General features: G+C 49.7%; 1 protein-coding gene across 4 annotated transcripts in view; it reads right to left on the bottom strand.

Annotated features, from left to right (window-relative positions):
* The window catches only part of ARHGEF12 (Rho guanine nucleotide exchange factor 12), an 888740-nt gene that overhangs the window by 468250 nt on the left and 400848 nt on the right, over positions 1-19642 (bottom strand). For all 4 annotated transcript variants that reach the window (XM_086956791.1, XM_086956792.1, XM_086956788.1 and 1 more), the window contains one exon: positions 1599-1707. In XM_086956791.1, the coding sequence (XP_086812917.1) occupies positions 1599-1707 (109 nt within the window). The remainder of the gene's footprint in view (positions 1-1598; positions 1708-19642) is intronic.

Below are 19642 nucleotides of genomic sequence, written 5' to 3'. Positions count from 1 at the left end.
TTGAAAAAAGGAGAATAAGCGACCAAAATCGCTTTGATCATGCCCAAAAACTGCTGGAGCGCCTTATGGAACGTGGGTACCCCAAAAAACTGCTTAAAAATGCCATGCGCAGAGCATGGTGGACCCCACGTGAGACTCTGCTGGAGAAAAAGAAGAAACCAAACCTTGAAAGAACAGTCTGCGTAACCACTTTCTGCCCACACACCAATCAACTTAAGAAAACCATCAATCAGAACTGGCATTTAGTGAGGCACCTTGAAGACAGTCTGCTCCAACCACCCCTTTTCGCGTTTAAAAAAGAAAAGAGCATCGCTAACTTCTTAGTGCGTGCTGCAGTACCCATAAAGGAACCACCCACATTAAGAAATCTACTTGGCCTACAGCCCATCCGTGGCCACCATAAATGTGGCACTTGTATTTGCTGCGACAAGACCATTGAGGGAGATGTGTTCTCTTACAATGGCATATTCTGGAGACATTTTACGTTTACTAATTGTAAATCTAGAAATGTTGTATACGGAATTTTATGCCCCTGCCAAAAACTGTATGTTGGCAAAACATCCCAAGAAATACGACAGCGTATAAGCCAACATAAATCAAGAGTTAGAAAAGCTGTGGCTAATGCACCGCTTGTGAATCACTGGACTGCAGAAGGGCATACCGAACATGACATAAAATGGACCGTTTTGTCCAAATTGGAACTGGATGTGCGGGGAGGCGATATGGAGACAAAACTCTGTCAACGCGAGGCAACCCTCATTCTAAAATTCAACACAGTTATCAATGGACTAAACGAACTGTCCGAAGTTTCTCGAGTTTTCTGAAAATGTTTTCATCGTAATTTCCGTTTTCTGACAACCAAGAACTACAACTCCCACAACCCCAACTGTGATCATGTGACCCAGCTCAACCTTTGCGCTTCCGTGTTTTTATTGACTGCCCCCTTCCGAAGACTACAGTGACTGAACACCGGCGTGCACGAACATTGAGAGGCGCCCCGGTCCACGCTGCGCGAGGAACTGAAAAAAGGTAACCATTCTTCCCACGTCGCGTTTCTCCTCTATTGCGCCCGTCGCTAAGACCCAGAGCCTAATCAGGCCTTCATTGTATTTTTCAGCCTGCGGCGACCATTCGTTGATCTGCTGCCCCCATTCACATTTACCCGAGGCTGAACACAACCAGCTGATTCTTGAATACGTTTAAAAAAATCAAAAGAACTGGTATTAGACCAGATATCATAAAACTGACAGTGCCCTGCAATGTTCTTAAGTAACTGAACATGCTTGCAGCAAGTGCAACCCTCCCTACTCATTGATCAACGGAACACTGTCCAGCCTGATCCTGCATGGTGACTTTAAAGGTGGAGTTCTCTCATACGGTCAATGTCCTCTTTAGTGTGGCTGGTAGTGATGGGTGAAGAACGGCATCAACGTAAGTCCTCATGCAGAAAATGACTGATCACACATCTTTTAAATGAAACAATGGACCATTGAGAAAGCAGTGGCAATTCCGGACAAACAATGCCCATCTCACTGGTAAACACGCAGCATCTGTTCTACAGGAGCACTGCAACGCTGATTAGGCATTTACACACTTACTTGCACTGCTGTCATGGCGGCTGATCCTGCGTTGAGGCCCTAGGATGCTCTGGAACACTCGCCTCTTACCCTTGTCATCACCCTCGCGATCCTTCTTTTCCTTCATGCTCTGTGTAACCAAATTAAACAAAAGAAACTTTTAGGTGCAAGCTGCGCACCTTTCCTCATAAGATTTTGTTTTTAACAGCGGGTGTAACTTTGGAAAAGGAGATTAAACAAGCATTTGCAATGCAATAGGTCTCGCATTAGGAAAGTGTGAGCTATTGGTATTGCAAATGACAATTTTTTTTAATATGTGTTGTCTTTGAAAATATATAAATTAATAGCATTGTTATTGTTATTCACAAAGCCAATAGCTTACACTTTCCTAATGCGAGTCCTATTGGCTATGGCAATGCTTGTTGGTAGCAAGCAAGGACAGTGCTGTTGTGGTGCTGAGTGATGATGTGGTTGGGCTGAGTGATGTGGTGTATTAGAGTGTTGTGGTGGTGCCCCGGAGTGATGTGGTGGTGTCCCCGAGTGATGTGGTGGTGTCCCCGAGTGATGTGGTGGTGTTCCCGAGTGATGTGGTGGTGTCCCCGAGTGATGTGGTGGTGTCCCCGAGTGATGTGGTGGTGTCCCCGAGTGATGTGGTGGTGTCCCCGAGTGATGTGGTGGTGTCCCCGAGTGATGTGGTGGTGTCCCCGAGTAATGTGGTGGTGTCCCCGAGTAATGTGGTGGTGTTCCCGAGTGATGTGGTGGTGTCCCCGAGTGATGTGGTGGTGTCCCCGAGTGATGTGGTGGTGTCCCCGAGTGATGTGGTGGTGTCCCCGAGTGATGTGGTGGTGTCCCCGAGTGATGTGGTGGTGTCCCCGAGTAATGTGGTGGTGTCCCCGAGTAATGTGGTGGTGTCCCCGAGTAATGTGGTGGTGTCCCCGAGTAATGTGGTGGTGTCCCCGAGTAATGTGGTGGTGTCCCCGAGTAATGTGGTGGTTCCTGAGTGATGAGGTGGTGTCCCCGAGTGATGAGGTGGTGTCCCCGAGTGATGAGGTGGTGTCCCCGAGTGATGAGGTGGTGTCCCCGAGTGATAAGGTGGTGTCCCCGAGTGATAAGGTGGTGTCCCCGAGTGATGAGGTGGTGTCCCCGAGGGATGAGGTGGTGTCCCCGAGGGATGAGGTGGTGTCCCCGAGTGATGTGGTGGTGTCCCCGAGTGATGTGGTGGTGTCCCCGAGTGATGTGTTGGTGTCCCGAGTGATGTGGTGGTGTCCCCGAGTGATGTGGTGGTGTCCCCGAGTGATGTGGTGGTGTCCCCGAGTGATGTGGTGGTGTCCCGTGGTGGTGTCCCTGAGTGGTGCCCCTGAGTGATGTGGTGGTGTCCCGAGTCATGTGGTGGTGTCCCAAGTCATGTTGTGGTGTCCCCGAGTGATGTGGTGGTGTGCCCGAGTGATGTGGTGGTGTTCCCGAGTGATGTGGTGGTGTCCCTGAGTGATGTGGTGGTGTCCCTGAGTGATGTGGTGGTGTTCCCGAGTGATGTGGTGGTGTCCCTGAGTAATGTGGTGGTGTTCCCGAGTGATGTGGTGGTGTCCCTGAGTAATGTGGTGGTGTCCCTGAGTGATGTGGTGGTGTCCCCGAGTGATGTGGTGGTGCTCCCGAGTGATGGGGTGGTGTCCCCGAGTGATGTGGTGGTGTTCCCGAGTGATGTGGTGGTGTTCCCGAGTGATGTGGTGGTGTTCCCGAGTGATGTGGTGGTGTTCCCGAGTGATGTGGTGGTGTTCCCGAGTGATATGGTGGTGTCCCTGAGCGATGTGGTGGTGTCCCTGAGCGATGTGGTGGTGTCCCTGAGTGATGTAGTGGTGTCCCTGAGTGATGTAGTGGTGTCCCCGAGTGATGTGGTGGTGCCCCTGAGTGATGTGGTGGTGCCCCTGAGTGATGTGGTGGTGTCCCTGAGTGATGTGGTGGTGTCCCTGAGTGATGTGGTGGTGTCCCTGAGTGATGTGGTGGTGTCCCTGAGTGATGTGGTGGTGTTCCCGAGTGATGAGGTGGTGTCCCCGAGAGATGAGGTGGTGTCCCTGAGTGATGTGGTGGTGTCCCTGAGTGATGCCCCCGAGTGATGCGGTGTGTCCCTGAGTGATATGGTGGTGTTCCTGAGTGATGTGGTGGGTGAGGGTGAGTAAGGGTGAGAGGGTGAGGGGTGTTAGGTCGTGAGGGTGAGTGAGGGTGTGTGAGGGCGGGTGAGGGTGTGTGAGGGTGAGGGGGGTGAGGGGGGTGAGGGTGAGGGTGTGAGGGCGAGGGTGTGAGGGGGAGGGTGTAAGGGGGAGTGAGGGTGAGTGAGGGTGTGTGAGTGTGTGAGGGTGTGTGAGGGTATGTAAGGGTGAGAGGGTGTGTGAGGGTGAGGAGGTGTGAGGGTCCAAAGTAAATGGTGGCAGGGCAGACATCATAAGACAGAGCGAAGAGACTGAGGGGAGATAGAGGGGTGAGAGTGACGAGAGAGGGGAGTGAAGAGAGAAGGGAGTGAGGAGAGAGGGGGAAGAGAGAGAGAGTAGAGGGGGATTGGAGAGTGAGGAGAGGGGAGAGTGGGGAGAGTAAGGAGAGGGGAGATGGAGGGGAGAGAGGGAAGAGAGAGGAGAGAGTGAGGATAGAGGGGTTGGAGAGAGGAAGGGGGAGTGAGGAGAGAGGGGGAGGGAAGAGTGAGGAGAGAGGGGAGAGTAAGGAGAGAGTGAAGAGTGGAGGGGGAGGGGAGAGAGAGAGGGGAGAGAGGAGATTGAGCTGAGAGGTGCGAGTGAGGAGAGAGAGGAGAGTGAGAACAGGGAAGAGGTGAGAGGAGAGAGGGGAGAGTGAGAGGAGAGAGGGGAGAGTGAGAGGAGAGAGGGGAGAGTGAGAGGAGAGAGGGGAGTGAGCTGAGAGGGGAGAGTGGGGAGAGGAGAGAAGGGAGAGAGGGTAGAGAGGAGGGTGAGAGAGGAGAGAGAGGGGGTGAGGAGGTAGGGAGGGGAGAGGGGAGACAGGGGAGGGAGGAAAAGAGAGTGCGGGAAAGATTGAGGGAGATGCTGAGTAAGAGGGAGAGTAAGAGTGAGATTTGAGAAGAAGTTAGGGGCAGAGAGCTGATTAAGAGTTAGACATCTAAAGGTAGGTTCGCAGTGATGTGTAAATTAGATGTTAAGAGAGGAAAGAGCAGTGCTGCACTGAGCTGTATTGAAATAGAGCGCACAGACGGGCTGTGCTCCTTATGAAAGAATAAGAGAGCAGGCAGGCAAAACAGACGTAAAATGCTTTTTTCAAACACAGAATCATGCCTGTTAAGTAAATCAGTTTAACTTGCATGTAAATTAGTTTAAATTTGGAAACAACTGCTAAGTGTCCATGTGTTTGCTAAAAGGCTAAAAAACACTCCCAACATGTTTTACTTGGCCCTATCTAAAAACCTGGACAGGCGCAAGTGTTTCCTTTTTTTTGGTTCCCTGGGCAGAAGTAGAAAATGCTGCAGCAGCCGGTCGAAAATTGTAGGCCTGGTCACCCTACCATCTTATCGACTTCAGCAGCATGAAATACCATGAAGGCACATTCGTGATTGGAGTCCAATCCATAATAAAACAAGATTGTTAATTTCACTCTCATCCCCACAGTCCTTGACTTGACTGTACTACTGCGGGGGCTCTGATTTCAGGTGGCAAAAATCTCTCAAATGAAATAATGGGTAATTTTCCATTCCCGTGTATCCCCTGCTATTAGATGGTACATGGGAGTGCGACACTTACAAGTCAGGAGGTGGAGGAGAGCGGGGGAGGGGGAGGGGGTGTAGCGGTGGGCACGACTGACTCCTTGGTGGACGGGGGCGCATCTCCGCCTTTCCACGTGGTGTAAGAGGGCGAGGGGTCGGGTTCGGACCTGGCTGAGCCTGTGAGCCGGAGGTGATTTCACCGTGTGTTACCACGCACCTAATAAGAAGCACGGGAGCCTGGGAGGGATTAGCCAAACTCGAAAGTGTGTGCAGGTTGGGCCATAACGAAACTGAATCTCTGTGCAAGTTCTATTGCAACTTTAAATGTTTAAACTTTTTAATAGATGCCTTAGCTTAGACATTGTTCATTTGTCAGTATCTGCAGAATTTCGTAAGTAGATGCCACATGAATTCTGATTCTATAGATCTACCTTCGGATTAATTAACATTTTTAAGTTGCTAGTCAGTTAATAACTAATTATATAATCATGGTTCATGTTTTCAAAACATTAAAGAATATGTATAAATAAAAATATTAGATTTAGCATACTAGGATGGTGGGGGTACATCCCCGCTAATATGAAAGACTGATCTTCGATGGTGTCATTTTTTTCATGTTTTAGGGGTCACGGTGGTTGGAGCAGGTGTGCCTCTTCTCCTTGCAAAGTATTTCCGCAATAGGTTTGGAGACGAGACCATCTCCGAGATCAATGTGTAATGCCAGGCTCGAGGAGTTGGTTTTACCAAAGTTTATTTATGTAAACATGAGGAGTCAACAAACGGTCGGGAGAAGAGCGCGCAGTTTAAACAAAGTGCAAATTGCCGGAAAGTTCAACAAGACAGACAAGCATCTGTAACACACATTCAAAGGAGGAGTCGTGTTTTCCAGGCACCCATAAAACAGTACGTAACGCAGAAGCACTTAAGAGATAGTTTATACCCCATAAAGTGGGAGAGATTGAAGAGCATTCTTGCAAATGCTTTTCACAGATGCAATCGCCATGATGCAGGCAGATATACACACACGCAGACATTCAAACATTTGCACTACAAAGGGAGCCATGCAGATCAAGTGGAAAGAGCGCGTACTTTGGAACAACGTGGCATCGACCCCTTGCCTAATAAAGCACAAGCCTGGGCTCTCTGAATGCAAAAGAGGGAGGGGTCACATTTGGATTTGCTGAGACAGACAGGATATCACACATGATGGGTACACTAAGGCGAGACATTTGTCTGGAAAAATGGGCTCATCTGCCTTGTAGTTTGTGAGGCCCTATGTTTGACCATGGATCGATTCACATTAACTACTGATGGAAGCCACATGGGGCCAATAAAGGGAGAGTATGTGGCTTATCAACCAGAGCTGCGGAATTTGGAACTAAGTTTATTTACCAACATGACTGGCACAAAATAGATCGGCAAATAATTAAACAATTAAACAAAAAGTATATGTAAGAGCTTTTCGTTTAGCAGAGCGCCCGTCAGTAAATGGCAGTTGTTCGAATCTCCAAAAAGATGAAGAAAAGAAAAAAGAAATGCCTATGAGCAGAGGTACTGAGGGTAGGGTGAAGCAAATTAGTGTGGGCAGGGGGCAAGGGAGCATTTGAGTTACACAAAAGCACTCGTTGGAGCCCAGCAGTAAATGGAAGCTGCCAGGCCATAGTAAAACAAGTCTCCACGGCTAGATGCTGTTTGGGAGGTGGGAGTGATAGGGATGTAAGCGCTAGCGGCAAATGGTGACCTGCAGAGTGCGTGAAAAACAATGACTTCAGAGCAGCGCATTGCTTTGAAGTCTCATGGCGGGGGGCGGGGGCGCAGCTTGGGAGGCATTCCATTGAAGTCTGGTGCTGGGAGGCTTATGGGTTTGACGTGGACGTGCGTCTCAGACCACTGGGTCACATGAACTGCAAGGAATCCGCTTGTTCAAGAGAGTTTGTTTCCCCTGCAATAGGTTCGAGCTATTAATCCCTGCGGGATATAATAGCCGAGACCTAAAAACAAACATAAGGCTGGTGATAGAGCTGTGGGCTGCAGCCAGCAAATTCTGTATTTTGCTGAAATATTTGACAAACCGGATTAGTTTCTGAGGAGAGAAAAGGATGGGGTTACTAAGGGAGAAACGCAAAATAGTGGAAAGGGGTTAAAGAACTAATAACTGAACACAGCTCTAATAATCAGTGCTGCGATCTGGAGGTTAACTTAACATTTTATTCAGTTTCTGACCCATCACCACCAATCCACCTCATAGCACCCTCTGTGTGACCTTTATTCTCTAATTTGAAACCAGAATCAAATGCTTATCACTCGCCTAAAAATACTTAATCTCAGAGTCTTTGTGGTTTCTGAAGGAAGCTGGCTCTGTATATACTATACCAAAGTGAGGTATAGTGTGCCCAGAGTCCAGTGGAACCCCAAAGGTAGGTAGAGGTAAAGTTAGATAGCACCTTATTCTCTATTTATGGTAGTGTGGTCGAGCAGTAAGGCTTTCTCAGAGGGTAGTGTTAAGCACTTGTTGTACACACTCAATCAGCAAATTATATCACACACCCAAAGACTGAACTTCGAGCCAATTGGTTTTGTATAAAAATATTCTTTTAGTTATGTTATTTCCTAGTACCAAGCAAGCCTGGCACAGGTAAGTGATACATACTTTGCAGTAATACTACAGTTTGTATATATACTTTGGTTTGATTACAGTAGAACTACTAGTAATGCAATGCATTGCAATATTGTGCATATACTTTGTATTGGCTTTTCAGTCGAATGTCAAGTAATTACTTATTTTACACAGTGTAGTATACCTGGATACTACACTGGGACATTTCCTGTAAACAGGTAAGTAAAAGTGTTTTGGTTATTCGGTTACAGTTTTAAAGATTTTCATAGATTTTCTAACTTCACACTTTTCACAGAAAAACAGTCAATGTTAGCCTATGGAGGAAAATAGTGTTATTGGTTCAAAGGTAAGCATTCGGTTGTGGGAGTTGCTATTCTGGGGGTAGACTCATGAGTGCCCTGGGTCAAGGATGCACTCTTGTTACACCCTCAGCGGTACTGAGTGCTGAAGCCCAATGTTATCCAATGGGTGATAGGGGGGCCTCTGGTTGGTGGCTGCTTATGAGCAGGCTAAAAGGTTGTGGGAGCAAAGATTCCTGGACTTAAGCTCAGGGTAAATGGGGGTTCAAGCCAGCACAAAAGGTGCACCCTCAGCGGCACTGGGGCGGCCGGGTGCAGAGTGCTGTTTTGGCGTTGGGCGTCCTGTAGCTTTCTATGGGGTTTCTCCGGTTTGCAAACACATTCAAGGCTCAGGGACAAAGATCCTCTAGGTGCGATCACCACTTGGAGATGTAATTTGGGATGCTGGGGGTTGGCTAGACACCATCGGTTGGCCCACCCAAGGCAGTGGGGCATCAGGGGTGTCTTTTAAGGTTGGTTCTTCTCACCAGCTCCTGGTCACAGTTGGGGGACCTTCCGGATTTAGGCTCCAGGCGTTGGCTGGAGGCTTGAGGCAGGTCAGAGATCACTGGATCTTGGGTCTGGATCGCCAGGGAGACCTCCTTGTGGTGTTGAGCCACTCAACCTCGGGCTGTGGACGTCGGGTGCAAAGTGGTGCAGACTCGTGGATTTCGCCAGAACAGGAGTCTGTTGGAGAACAAACCAGGTGTTCACAGGAGACAGTCTTTGGTTTGGAAGGCAGGGTAGGTCCTCGGGGTTCTTGAGGTTGCTGGCTGCAAGACACACGGAGTTCCGCTTCTGCAGGTTCGATGTGGGGACAGGCCTGTAGGGCTGGGGCCATGTCAGTGGGGGTCCTCCTCTTCTTACCTTCGGCACGGCTGTTCGGTCCTTCTTCTTTTCTTCTTGTAGTTTGTCTGAGGAGGCAAGGTAAATACTAGATTTAGGGACGTTTTAGGTAAGTAAAGGTTGGGATCAATGGGTCCTTTCCATGGGGTGGGTACACCCCCAATTATGCCATCCTCCAGTGGGAGCAGGACATATGCCTTACTCTGGTTGGCTGGGTCCCCCCCATCAGCAATATTGAGGGGTAAGAGAGTTGTGCTTCACCTCACCTCACCTCCCCCACCTGAAGGGTGGGCTTGGCAAAGGTGGGCACACCTCTCTTCCTCACTTCAGGTTCCCACCAAATGTTCTCACCCAAAGTGGGGGTGAGAACCGGTGAAGGCCAGTTCCTGAAGGCAGCAACAGGCCTGGGGGAGCTCACAAAGGGGGCATGCCTTCCTCCGTGGACCCTGCTCCCTGTGGGAGGAGACTTAGCACCTCGTCCGAAGGTGTGCATTGTTTCAGGCCCCCCAAGAGCAGCAGGCTTTCGACCCAGGGGTCCAGAAACATGTCTAGTGTTGGTAGCTGAAAGCAGCCACTCAGCCTGGACACTAGTGGTAGGTCGTTTTTCAGGGGGCATCTTTAGGATGCCCTCTGTGTGTATTTTTCATTAAATCCCACTCTGGCATCCTTGTGGGTTAAATGTGCTGAGAAGTTTGATACCAAACTTCACAGTTTTCAGTGCAGTCATTATGGTACTTTGGAGTTCGTAATGACAAACTTCCAGCACCATATACTCTTAATGGAAGCACTGCACTTACAATGTCTAAGAATTGACTTAGACACTGTAGGGGTACAGTGTTCATGCACCTGTACCTTCACCAATGGTATTGTGCACCCAGCTAGTGGGGTGACTGATCTATGCCAGGGCAGTGGGTTGTAGGCACGGCACACTGGTATGCTCAGATGTGAGTCCCGTGCTCTCGGTGCCACTGGAATCAAGCTATCCAGGCTGATGAGGGCTGAAAGTCCGAAACCGGTCCTTGGATGCTTGTCTCCAGTCCAGGAAGGACCTGGCTTGGCAGTTCGGGCCAGACTGTTTCCATGGGGCACAGGGTCAAGACTGATTTGCATATGGCTGGATCCAAACTGGAATGGCATGGTGAGCAAATAAACAATGGATTCAGGCCCAGATCTTTGTACTGGGGTGAATGTATGACGTTGTTCTGCATTCTGTCCATCACCTGTTGTTTTTGCATTTGTCACCCCGAGTGGGACGGGTATGCTCAGACGTGAGTCCCGTGCTCTCCATGCCACTGGAATCAAGCTATCCAGGCTGATGAGGGCTGAAAGCCCAAAACCGGTCCTTGGATGCTTGTTTCCAGTCCAGGGAGGATCTGGCATGGCAGTTTAGGCTGGACTGTTCCCATGGGTCATAGTTTCAAGAATGATTTGCATATGGCTGGGTCCAAACTGGAATGGCATGGTGAGCAAAAAAACGATGGATTTAGGCCCAGATCTCTGTACTGGGGGAATGTATGACATTGTTCTGCATTCGGTCCATCACCTGTTGTTTTTACACAGGGATGTGTACCATGACGACTCTTCACTTTGTTCTGCACCAAAACGCGTAGCCTGCAAATGAAATTTGTGACTATAAAGGCACAGGACCTCTAAGGGTGGCACAATAAGTGCCGCAGCCCTTAGAGGCCTTCCCTGGTCACAGTGCCCCGAGTACAAGGGTATCATTTACCAGGGGCTGACCTGTGGCCAGAGAGTGCCAATTGGATTTTGTCTTCAATGAAGTTTTAAGGAAAGAGCATAGGCCCTGCCATGGGTACCTGATTGGCAGGCCCCAGGGCACACTCCGTCAAAGTACATCAGCAGTTCAGCAAAAAGTGGGGACAACTATGCAGAAAGAGGGCACTTTTTCACAGTTTCTCTAATAGAACAAGATTTCTGATCTTTGGCTACTACTTGTTGCGTACAATGTCGTAAAAAATGCTATAGAGGTAGTTTTTGTTTTTTAAGAGTCTCCCTTAAAGTGCTTCGATCACTAAGCAGAAGCTTCCACTAATGAGTGTATAAAAGTCAAAGAGGAACTTTAGCTCTTAGGAAGATCTTTTGTTCCTTGCCGTAGTTGAGTGAGTGTTGAGTGCGTGTGAGGGGCCTGGGAAGGTGACCACAGGCGAGGGTTGAACGAGGCCATACTACATTGACTTTGGTTCTCGGTACCCCTCCTTTCACTCTTTCAATAAGGCAGTTAACCACGTGAATAAAGTTGACTTAGTGGACTAAACTAACCTTTTTTAAACACACTTTCCCTTGCTCACTACTTCACCTTCCCAGGCCCCTCACACGCACTCAACTACGGCAAGGAACAAAAGATCTCCATAAAAGTGTAGCACCTTGTGTTACCCGTCAGGCATTGCAGCGCCGGCTTGACGTTGGAGCAGGAAGCCGTTGATGAGGCAAGACAACCATCGTGCGGGATGAAACAAGTCATCCAGCTAATTAGTTGTGTGAGGCTTCCTAGTTCCGACAAGGGACCCCTTTGGTTCCCTGACTGTTGATTTCACATTTAAACGTAGAGAGAGAGACCGCTTTACCTCTTGGGAAACTTTGTACATTTCTTCGTTGCATGTTCTTAGGACAGGTACACTGGACCCCCATAAATATTGCCCTTTTTATGTCCCTCTTTGTTGTTCACATCATTTCATAATTTAGTCATGTTCTTATTAAACGGTTTTTCCTTTATGACAGTGGTCTTATTCTATATGGAGTAGTTTCTGTCCTGTAACTCCAGTTCTGTAGTAGGGGTATCTCTGTTATAGTCCTAATCTAGTGAATAGTCCCGCCCATGTGCGTGGACCCCGGCAATCAAAAATAATCTCTTAAATTGGCAAAAAAAAATGCAGAACTGCAAAGACACTTAAGAGAGAATTTAAAGACAAATAATGCAGCCTATATCCACAGGCTACACTGTCCAGTACTTCAACTAGAAATTCCACCAAAAAAAACACACAAACAGCACAGCCTGCCCAGTTTCCTCCATAGAGAAACTCCCAGAATGCACAGCAGGTCCCTTTTACTTTCAGTTCTTTTTGAATGCGTAACACGCCAGACCTGTAGCATTCCTTACATGAATATCTTTCTCCACCGGGGAGGAGGGCGGGCGCTTATGACTAACAGAGATACCCCTACTACAGAACTGGAGTTACAGGACAGAAACTACTCCTTCTGTAGTAGGGGATCTCTGTGCATAGTCATAATCTAGTGAATAGAATGGCGAGTCCATCCCCACACCAAGCGGCGGAGGAGAACGAGAATATCACAACTATTGTGCGAACAAATTTCGCAGGGAAGCCTGCCCAACCTGAGCGTCTGCCCTGGCATCAGTGTCCAGGCAGTAATGCTTAGCAAAGGTATGGACCGACTTCCAAGTGGCCGCCTTGCAGATTTCTGCAATTGGAACATTACGGAGCAAAGCTTTCGTGGCAGCTTTGCCCCTGGTGGAATGAGCCTTAGGTTTACCCCCTAAGGTCTTATTAGCTTTTTGGTAACACAGCTGTATGCAGGACACAATCCACCTAGTGATGGACTGCTTAGAGGTAGCAAGACCCGTCCTGACCGATCCATAATTGATATACAATTGGTCTGACCTACGAATATCTTAGGTTTTATCCAGATAAAATTTCAACACCCTCTTAACATCCAGGGAATGTAAAGACCTTTCCGCTGGAGAGGAAGGATTCTGAAAAAACGTAGGCAAAGTTATAGTCTGGTTGACATGAAAATCAGAAATAACCTTGGGAAGAAATTTAGGGTGAGTACGCATAACAACCTTAGCAGCATGAAATACAGTATAAGGTTCTTGGCAACACAACGCCTGAATTTCACTCACCCTGCGGGCCGATGTAATGGCCATGAGGAACGCCGCCTTCCAGGACAGGTGCTGCAACGAAGCCTTATGAATAGGTTCAAAAGGCTCTTTCATCAACCTGGACAGCACCACATTCAATTCCCATGAAGGCGAAGGGAGCCTGACAGGAGGGAATACTTTCTTCAAGCCTTCCAGAAAATCTTTGATCACAGGGATCTGGAAGAAGGAAGTCTGTGAAGGGCATTTTCTGTAGGCAGTCAATGCAGCGAGATGAGCCTTAATGGAATGAACATTAAGGCCAGACTGCGCCAAATGTAGAAGGTAAGGAAGGATGACATCTTCCTTGCACGTCGTCATAGTTCTTGGACTTGCACCAGATACAGAACCTCTTCCACTTGTAAGCATAGGAAGTCCGAGTGGAAGGTCGCTTAGACTCCTTAATACCTTGGCTGCTATGGGTTTTCCCCTCCTGTGCTTCTTTGTGAGCTCAACCGTGCCTCATGACGAGCTGAGCTCGTCATGAGCATCGAAGGGGTTAAGTATGTCCATGCAATCTTCGGGCAGATTCAAATGGCCATATTGCACTATCTCAGGAGCCATGCCGCCAAACTCAAAGACGAGAGGTTGGGGTGCAACATCTGCCCCCCGAACTTCGTGAGAAGGTCCGGCCTGCACGGCAGCCGTATGTGAGGAAGGAGAGACCGGTGAAGCAGGTATGTGAACCACCACTGCCTGGTCCATTCCGGGGTAGTAAGTATCATCCTCGCCCTGGACCGGGCCAGCTTGATGAGCACTGCCGGAATCAGGGGAATGGGTGGAAAAGCGTACAGAAAGCTGTTCGACCAGTTGATCCATAGCACATTCCCCAGCGTCCCCTGCTGGTAGTACCTGGAGGCGAAGTCTCGGCATTTGCTGTTTTCGGCGGTGGCGAACAGATCTACGTCTGGAGTCCCCCACCTTGCGAAGACTTCTCCTAGTACTTCGTCGTTTATGACCCATTCGTGGTTTTCCTGAATCAGTATGCTCAGTGCGTCCGCCTGAACATTCTGCACACCTGGCAGATGGGTAGCCATTATCGTCAGTCCTCTGGCCAGAAGCCAGTGCCAGATCGCCTGCGCCTCCTGCGACAAAGTGCGTGATCTCGAACCCCCCTGCTTGTTGAGGTAATACATCGTGGTTGTATTGTCCCTCTGTACAAACAGAGAGTTGGTCTGAAAGGACGGATGAAAGGCCTTCAGTGCCAAGTGAACAGCTCTGAGTTCCAGGAAATTGAAGTGATACGTGGCCTCCATCGGGGACCACGTTTCTTGAATCTGTAAGTCTCCGGAGTGCGCCCCCCAACCGCGGAGAGAAGCATCCGTCACGATAGTCTGAGTGGGAATGTCCTTGTGGAAGGGAACCCCTCTGAGGAGATTCTCCGCTGAACACCACCACTTCAGAGACTGAAGAGCATGCAGAGACAGTCGTATCATGCCGTCCCAAGATCCTTTCCTCAGATCCCACTGGTGCTCCAAGCACTCTTGCAACAGTCTCATGTGCAGTCGTGCGTGTGGCGTTAGGAAGATACGAGAGGCCATCGATCCCAGTAGAGAAGACACCGTCCTCACTGTTGTAGATGGAGCGGACATAAAAGCCTGGGCCTTCCGAAGGAGTGATAACCGTCGCTCCTCCGAAGGAGACACGCTTGCTGATAGCGTATTGATGGAGGCTCCCAAGTACTGTATGCATTGGACCGGAGTCCGGACAGACTTGGAAATGTTGATGTGCAACCCCAGCTTGTTCAAGAGAACACACGTCTTCTGGAAGTGTGCTCGAGCTTCCGAGAAGGAGGAGGCCTTGATCAACCAATCGTCCAGGTACGGGTAGACGAACACCTTGTTCTTCCTCAGGTGTGCTGCTACCACCGCCATGCACTTCGGGAATGTTCTCGGCGCAGACTTCAGTCCGAATGGCAGTACTGTGTATTGATAATGATTGGCGCCGACTTGGAATCGCAGGAACTTCCTGTGTTTGTGTGCAATGGGCACATGGAAGTACGCATCTTGTAGGTCTATAGCACATAGCCAGTCTCCCTGTTGCAACTGAGGATAAATCTGATGCAACGACAGCATGCAAAACTTATCTCTGCAAATTCGCTTGTTCGCCTGTCGCAAGTCCAGAATGGGCCTGAACTCGTTCTTGTCCTTCTTGCGAACCAGAAAGAACCGGGAGTACAGACCTCTTCCTCTTTGAGACTGAGGTACGTCTTCTATCGCCCTTTTCCTTAACAGGATATCGGCCTCCGCCTGGAGCTCGCGCAGCTGGTACTGCGAGCTGACCGGTGGAATTGCTGGAGGCGGGCTGGTGAACCGAAGACTGTATCCATTGCAAACAATATTCAGCACCCACTTGTCCTGAGTAATTTTTCTCCACTCTGCCAGAAAAAATTGCATGCTTCCCCCCACCGGAGTGGGTAACGAATGCAGGGGAAGTAAGCGCTCAGGGCCTAGACCCGGCCGGGCCTATGGTCGCTGGTGCCGACTGTTGGCCGCCTCTGACTTCCTGGCGCTTCTGGAACGGTCTTCGGAACTGTTGCTGTTGTTGCTGCTGCTGTCCCGAAGCCTGGCCAAGCCCTCTGCCCTGTCCACCGAACCGTCTCTGGAACGGGCGGTACGATTTCTTGTTATCCTTGGGCTTTTCCAGACCCACAGCCGTGAGTGTTTCGGCCTCCGCCTTCATGCGGGCCATTTCATCATCCGCATGTTTCCCAAACAGGGTTTCGCCAGAGAATGGTAAATTGGCAACCCTTTGTTGTGCGTCAGATTTCAGCGACGTGAGGCGGAGCCAGGCGTGTCTTCGCTGGTTAATCCCATGGCAGAAGCTATGTGCCGCCAGGAGGGAAGAATCGGCCGCAGCACTGATGACCTGATTCGCCACCAACATCCCCTCATTCAACACATCCTGGAAATCTTCTCTCTTGTCAAGAGGCAGGTGTTCTACAAACTGCTGGAGGGATTACCAGAGGGCTCGGTCATACCTCCCCAACAAGGCTGTGGCACTCGCAGCCTTCATGGAAGTCGCAGACGTCCCACAAACCTTCCTCCCCGCCGAATCCAGCCATTTAGATTCCTTATCTGGTGGGACTGTGGATGAAGGAGTGGTGGCATGCTGTTTTCGAGCCGCCGTCACTATTACAGAGTCTGGAGGAGGTTCCACCCTTAGAAAGGCCGGATCCGAGTCGGGAGCCCGGTATTTTTTCTGTAGTCTCGAGGGGGCCGCCTTAGTCACCGCCCGGGTGAGAAAAAGGTCCATGGCCGGATCCTCCAGGCCCGGTACCAGTGGTAGTAATGGCCGAGACAGATGTTTCTGGTGCAGCGTCTCGAAGATCACTGATGTCTTGGGCGTGGGCACCATCAACGAGATGCCCAATTTTGCTGCACCTCTTAACAGTACATCATGAAAGGACACCAAATCGTCAACCGGTGACACCCTTGTCTCTGGTGACTCCGACAAAGTCGGAGAATAGTCCCATGTCCCTGAAGACCCCGTCTGGGAACAAGACCTGCGCCTCCTGTGGCGTCGTCTCGACCGCGTGGATGACCTGTTGCGCGATCGTTCCCTCCTCCTGGAACGAGATTGTGATCTCCCAGTTCGTGGACGCTCCGCAAGTCTCCGTGGAGGCGTCTTCCGTGGCCTATCCTGGGGTTTTGGTTTAGGCGTCTCCTTAGGCGGTGTAGGGAGTGGAGGCAGTGACACCGACCTTGGCGGAGGAACAGGAGGTATCTCCGACTGAGGAGCGGGCCCATGAGGTGGAAGCAGTGGTGGTGGTTGTCCAGAGGGAGGAAGTGGCGGAAGTGGAGGGTTGATGGGAGGATCCTCCTTAGGTACAGGAGGTGGGGGCGTCTTCGGCCGAGGTGGTGTATAAACCATCTAGTACACCGAGCCCGGTGACTTCTTCGGGGGAGGGGACTGCGAACCAGCCCCTCCAGTAGGTGATCGCCGTCTCCGGCGTCCTCCACCAGACCCAGCGTGACTTTTGGCGCCAGAACTCCTTTTGCGCCGCTTAGGAGAGTTGGAAAGTCTCAGAGACGCCGATCTCTTTCTTCTCGACGCTGAGCGTCGCTTTTCCGGCGTCGAACGTCGCCTCCGCGACTCCGGCGTAGAACGCCGCCTCCGCGGCGTCGTACGCTTCTTCCTCGACGCCAAACGCCGCCTCCGCGACGTCGAACGTTCAGTCCTCGACGATGAGCGTCGACTCCTTCTCGGCGCCGACTGCTTTCTCGAGGTCCTCGACGTCTAGGATCCCCTCGACGCTGACCTTCTCGACAGCGACCGGCGGTGCCGCCTCGACGGCGAGCGCTGACGCCTGTCGCTCCTCCTTCGACGTTGATGGCTCGACGCTGACGTCGACGACGAAGAATCCGTCAACGGTGATCTCGACGGTGGCCTACCCAGACCCTTCGACGTCGATCCTTCACGCCGTCTCGACCCTGAGCCCCGGGGAGATGGTGAACACACCGTCGTCATCCCTCTTGGTGTCGTCGTCGATGCAATCGACGCCCACGGAGACCGGGACCGTTTGCTGGGCTTCCTGCCTCTGGGGAGCCCCACAGAGGCCTCAGCAGAGGCAGAGGGAGCCTTCCCAGCCTGCCCAGACCCACCTGCAGCCTGCAGTCGTCTCTCCTCTAGTCCTTGAAGCCTAATCTTTAGCCTTTCCCTCAGGGTCCTTGCTGAAAAGTTCTGGCAGATGTCACATTCTTCAGGGACATGTGCATCAGGGAGACAGAGTATGCAGACGTCGTGTGGATCAGTCTTGGACTTCTTCCTTCCACATGCTGGGCACTTGTCGAAGAGAGCAGGCATTTTAGAGCCCTAAAAAGCCTGAACAAATACACAGGAGTGAAGGGAAACCCCAAGTACACAAACTGAAAACACTTTTAAAGCCAAAAGTGCACAAAATTCCAATAAACCCTTGAAAAAGGGAGAGCTCAATGCCAGGGTCCTGTTAGCAGGAGCCGGAAAAAAGAACTGAAAGTAAAAGGGACCTGCTGTGCATTCTGGGATACTGGGAGAAGTTCTGGAAAGTTCTCTAAAGGCATAGTATCCTATTTAAGCCACATAATGGCAGCCTATGGGGCTTGTCTGTCCATGCCTTCCTCTATATCATTCCAGAGGCTTTTACTGGTAGAGGCAAGTTTCTCTATGGAGGAAACTGGGCAGGCTGTGCTGTTTGTGTGTTTTTTTTGATGGAATTTCTAGTTGAAGTACCGGACAGTGTAGCCTGTGGATATAGGCTGCATTATTTGTCTTTAAATTCTCTCTTAAGTGTCTTTGCAGTTCTGCATTTTTTTTTGAAAATTTAAGAGATTATTTTTGATTGCCGGGGTCCACGCACATGGGCGGGACTATTCACTAGATTATGACTATACACAGAGATCCCCTACTACAGGACAAAAGTTAGCAGACACCATCTGCAAACTGGACAGTGTTGTCAAATCCATTACAAAATACAGATTAATTCGCACATTGTACCATCAAGGGGTCTGGATTTCCAGTTTTACTGAGTGTGCACATGAATATTGTTTGATAACTATCAGTTCAATTTTTTTTATTTTTATGAAAATCAGTTTGTTTTTTACTATCTGCTCAGGTCCCCAGTCATGATTGCCTTGCTAAAACTGTGCAAATTAACATAATCCAAACATAATTGTTTATTGCATAAAGGTTCACTCTACTGCAAAATATAAGAATAATTGATGCGTCCAAGAATTTCAATAATATATAGAAGCAATGATATAGAGTACCTTTTCTGAGCTTACAAAATTTTGAGGCAATGCACAATATACATTTTAAAGAAATGGAAATGTATTCCTTATACTATGCAGTTTACTCAGATTTTAAAATGGATGTTTTGCATTCCTGATGCAATTGCTTTATTAATCAGAATTAGCAAAGCAAATAAGTCTAGCACCTTTGACCTACTGGCTTTGCAATGCTACTTGGGGATGGGGGGGGGGGGGGGGGGGGGGCGGGGGTGCACATGAGTGAGAAAGCAACATGGACCGCTCTATTAGTGATAGTGTGGGTGAGCAGCCTTAGGTCTGACACAGAGGAGTTTGAGGCATTTATTGCACAACATTTACCAATAAGGGACACAGGACACAAAAAGGAGATCCACACCAATGTTATAAAAATAAGCTTTGTTCAAGTCATTTTCTCACACTTAGAAAATACAGCTGTCAGATCGGAAGCATGAGCCCTGATCGCAGCAATGTTATCGTATGGAAGAAACATACACTGCATAGGCTCTCTTGCAAATGACTTACAGGACTGTTCTTCTGGACTTAATGTAAGTAGGGGACAAGGTCCAAGAAAGCACCAAGAGTTCAAGGTTACCTGCCCTGGGATGTCCAGGTGCAGAGATGCTTTCAGCGGTGTTCGCCTCAAACTCTACATGTTGAAGTCAATAGGGAACAGTACCTGCAAAGAAAGGCTGCAAGTGGGGACTGGTGGACCAGTCCGGCGGTAGCCAAAGGGGGGCTCAGCTCTTTAGTGTCTCAGGACCACAGATACACTGTCGGTTTCAAAGGACTCGGGCAGAAGGGAAAGCGTGTATAGGTGTTTTGTACACAGCAAGACAACTTCTGGCAAGCAGCTGGCCTCTGGTGAAGTTCCTCGACGTGCACGTAAGCTTTGGCAGCAGTGGTGTTC

This window comes from Lissotriton vulgaris, chromosome 2_1 (genome assembly GCF_964263255.1).
Source record: "Lissotriton vulgaris chromosome 2_1, aLisVul1.2, whole genome shotgun sequence".
Lineage (NCBI taxonomy): Eukaryota > Metazoa > Chordata > Amphibia > Caudata > Salamandridae > Lissotriton > Lissotriton vulgaris.
The sequence above is the reverse complement of the archived record's forward strand: the minus strand, read 5'-3'. Positions and strand labels throughout refer to the sequence as shown.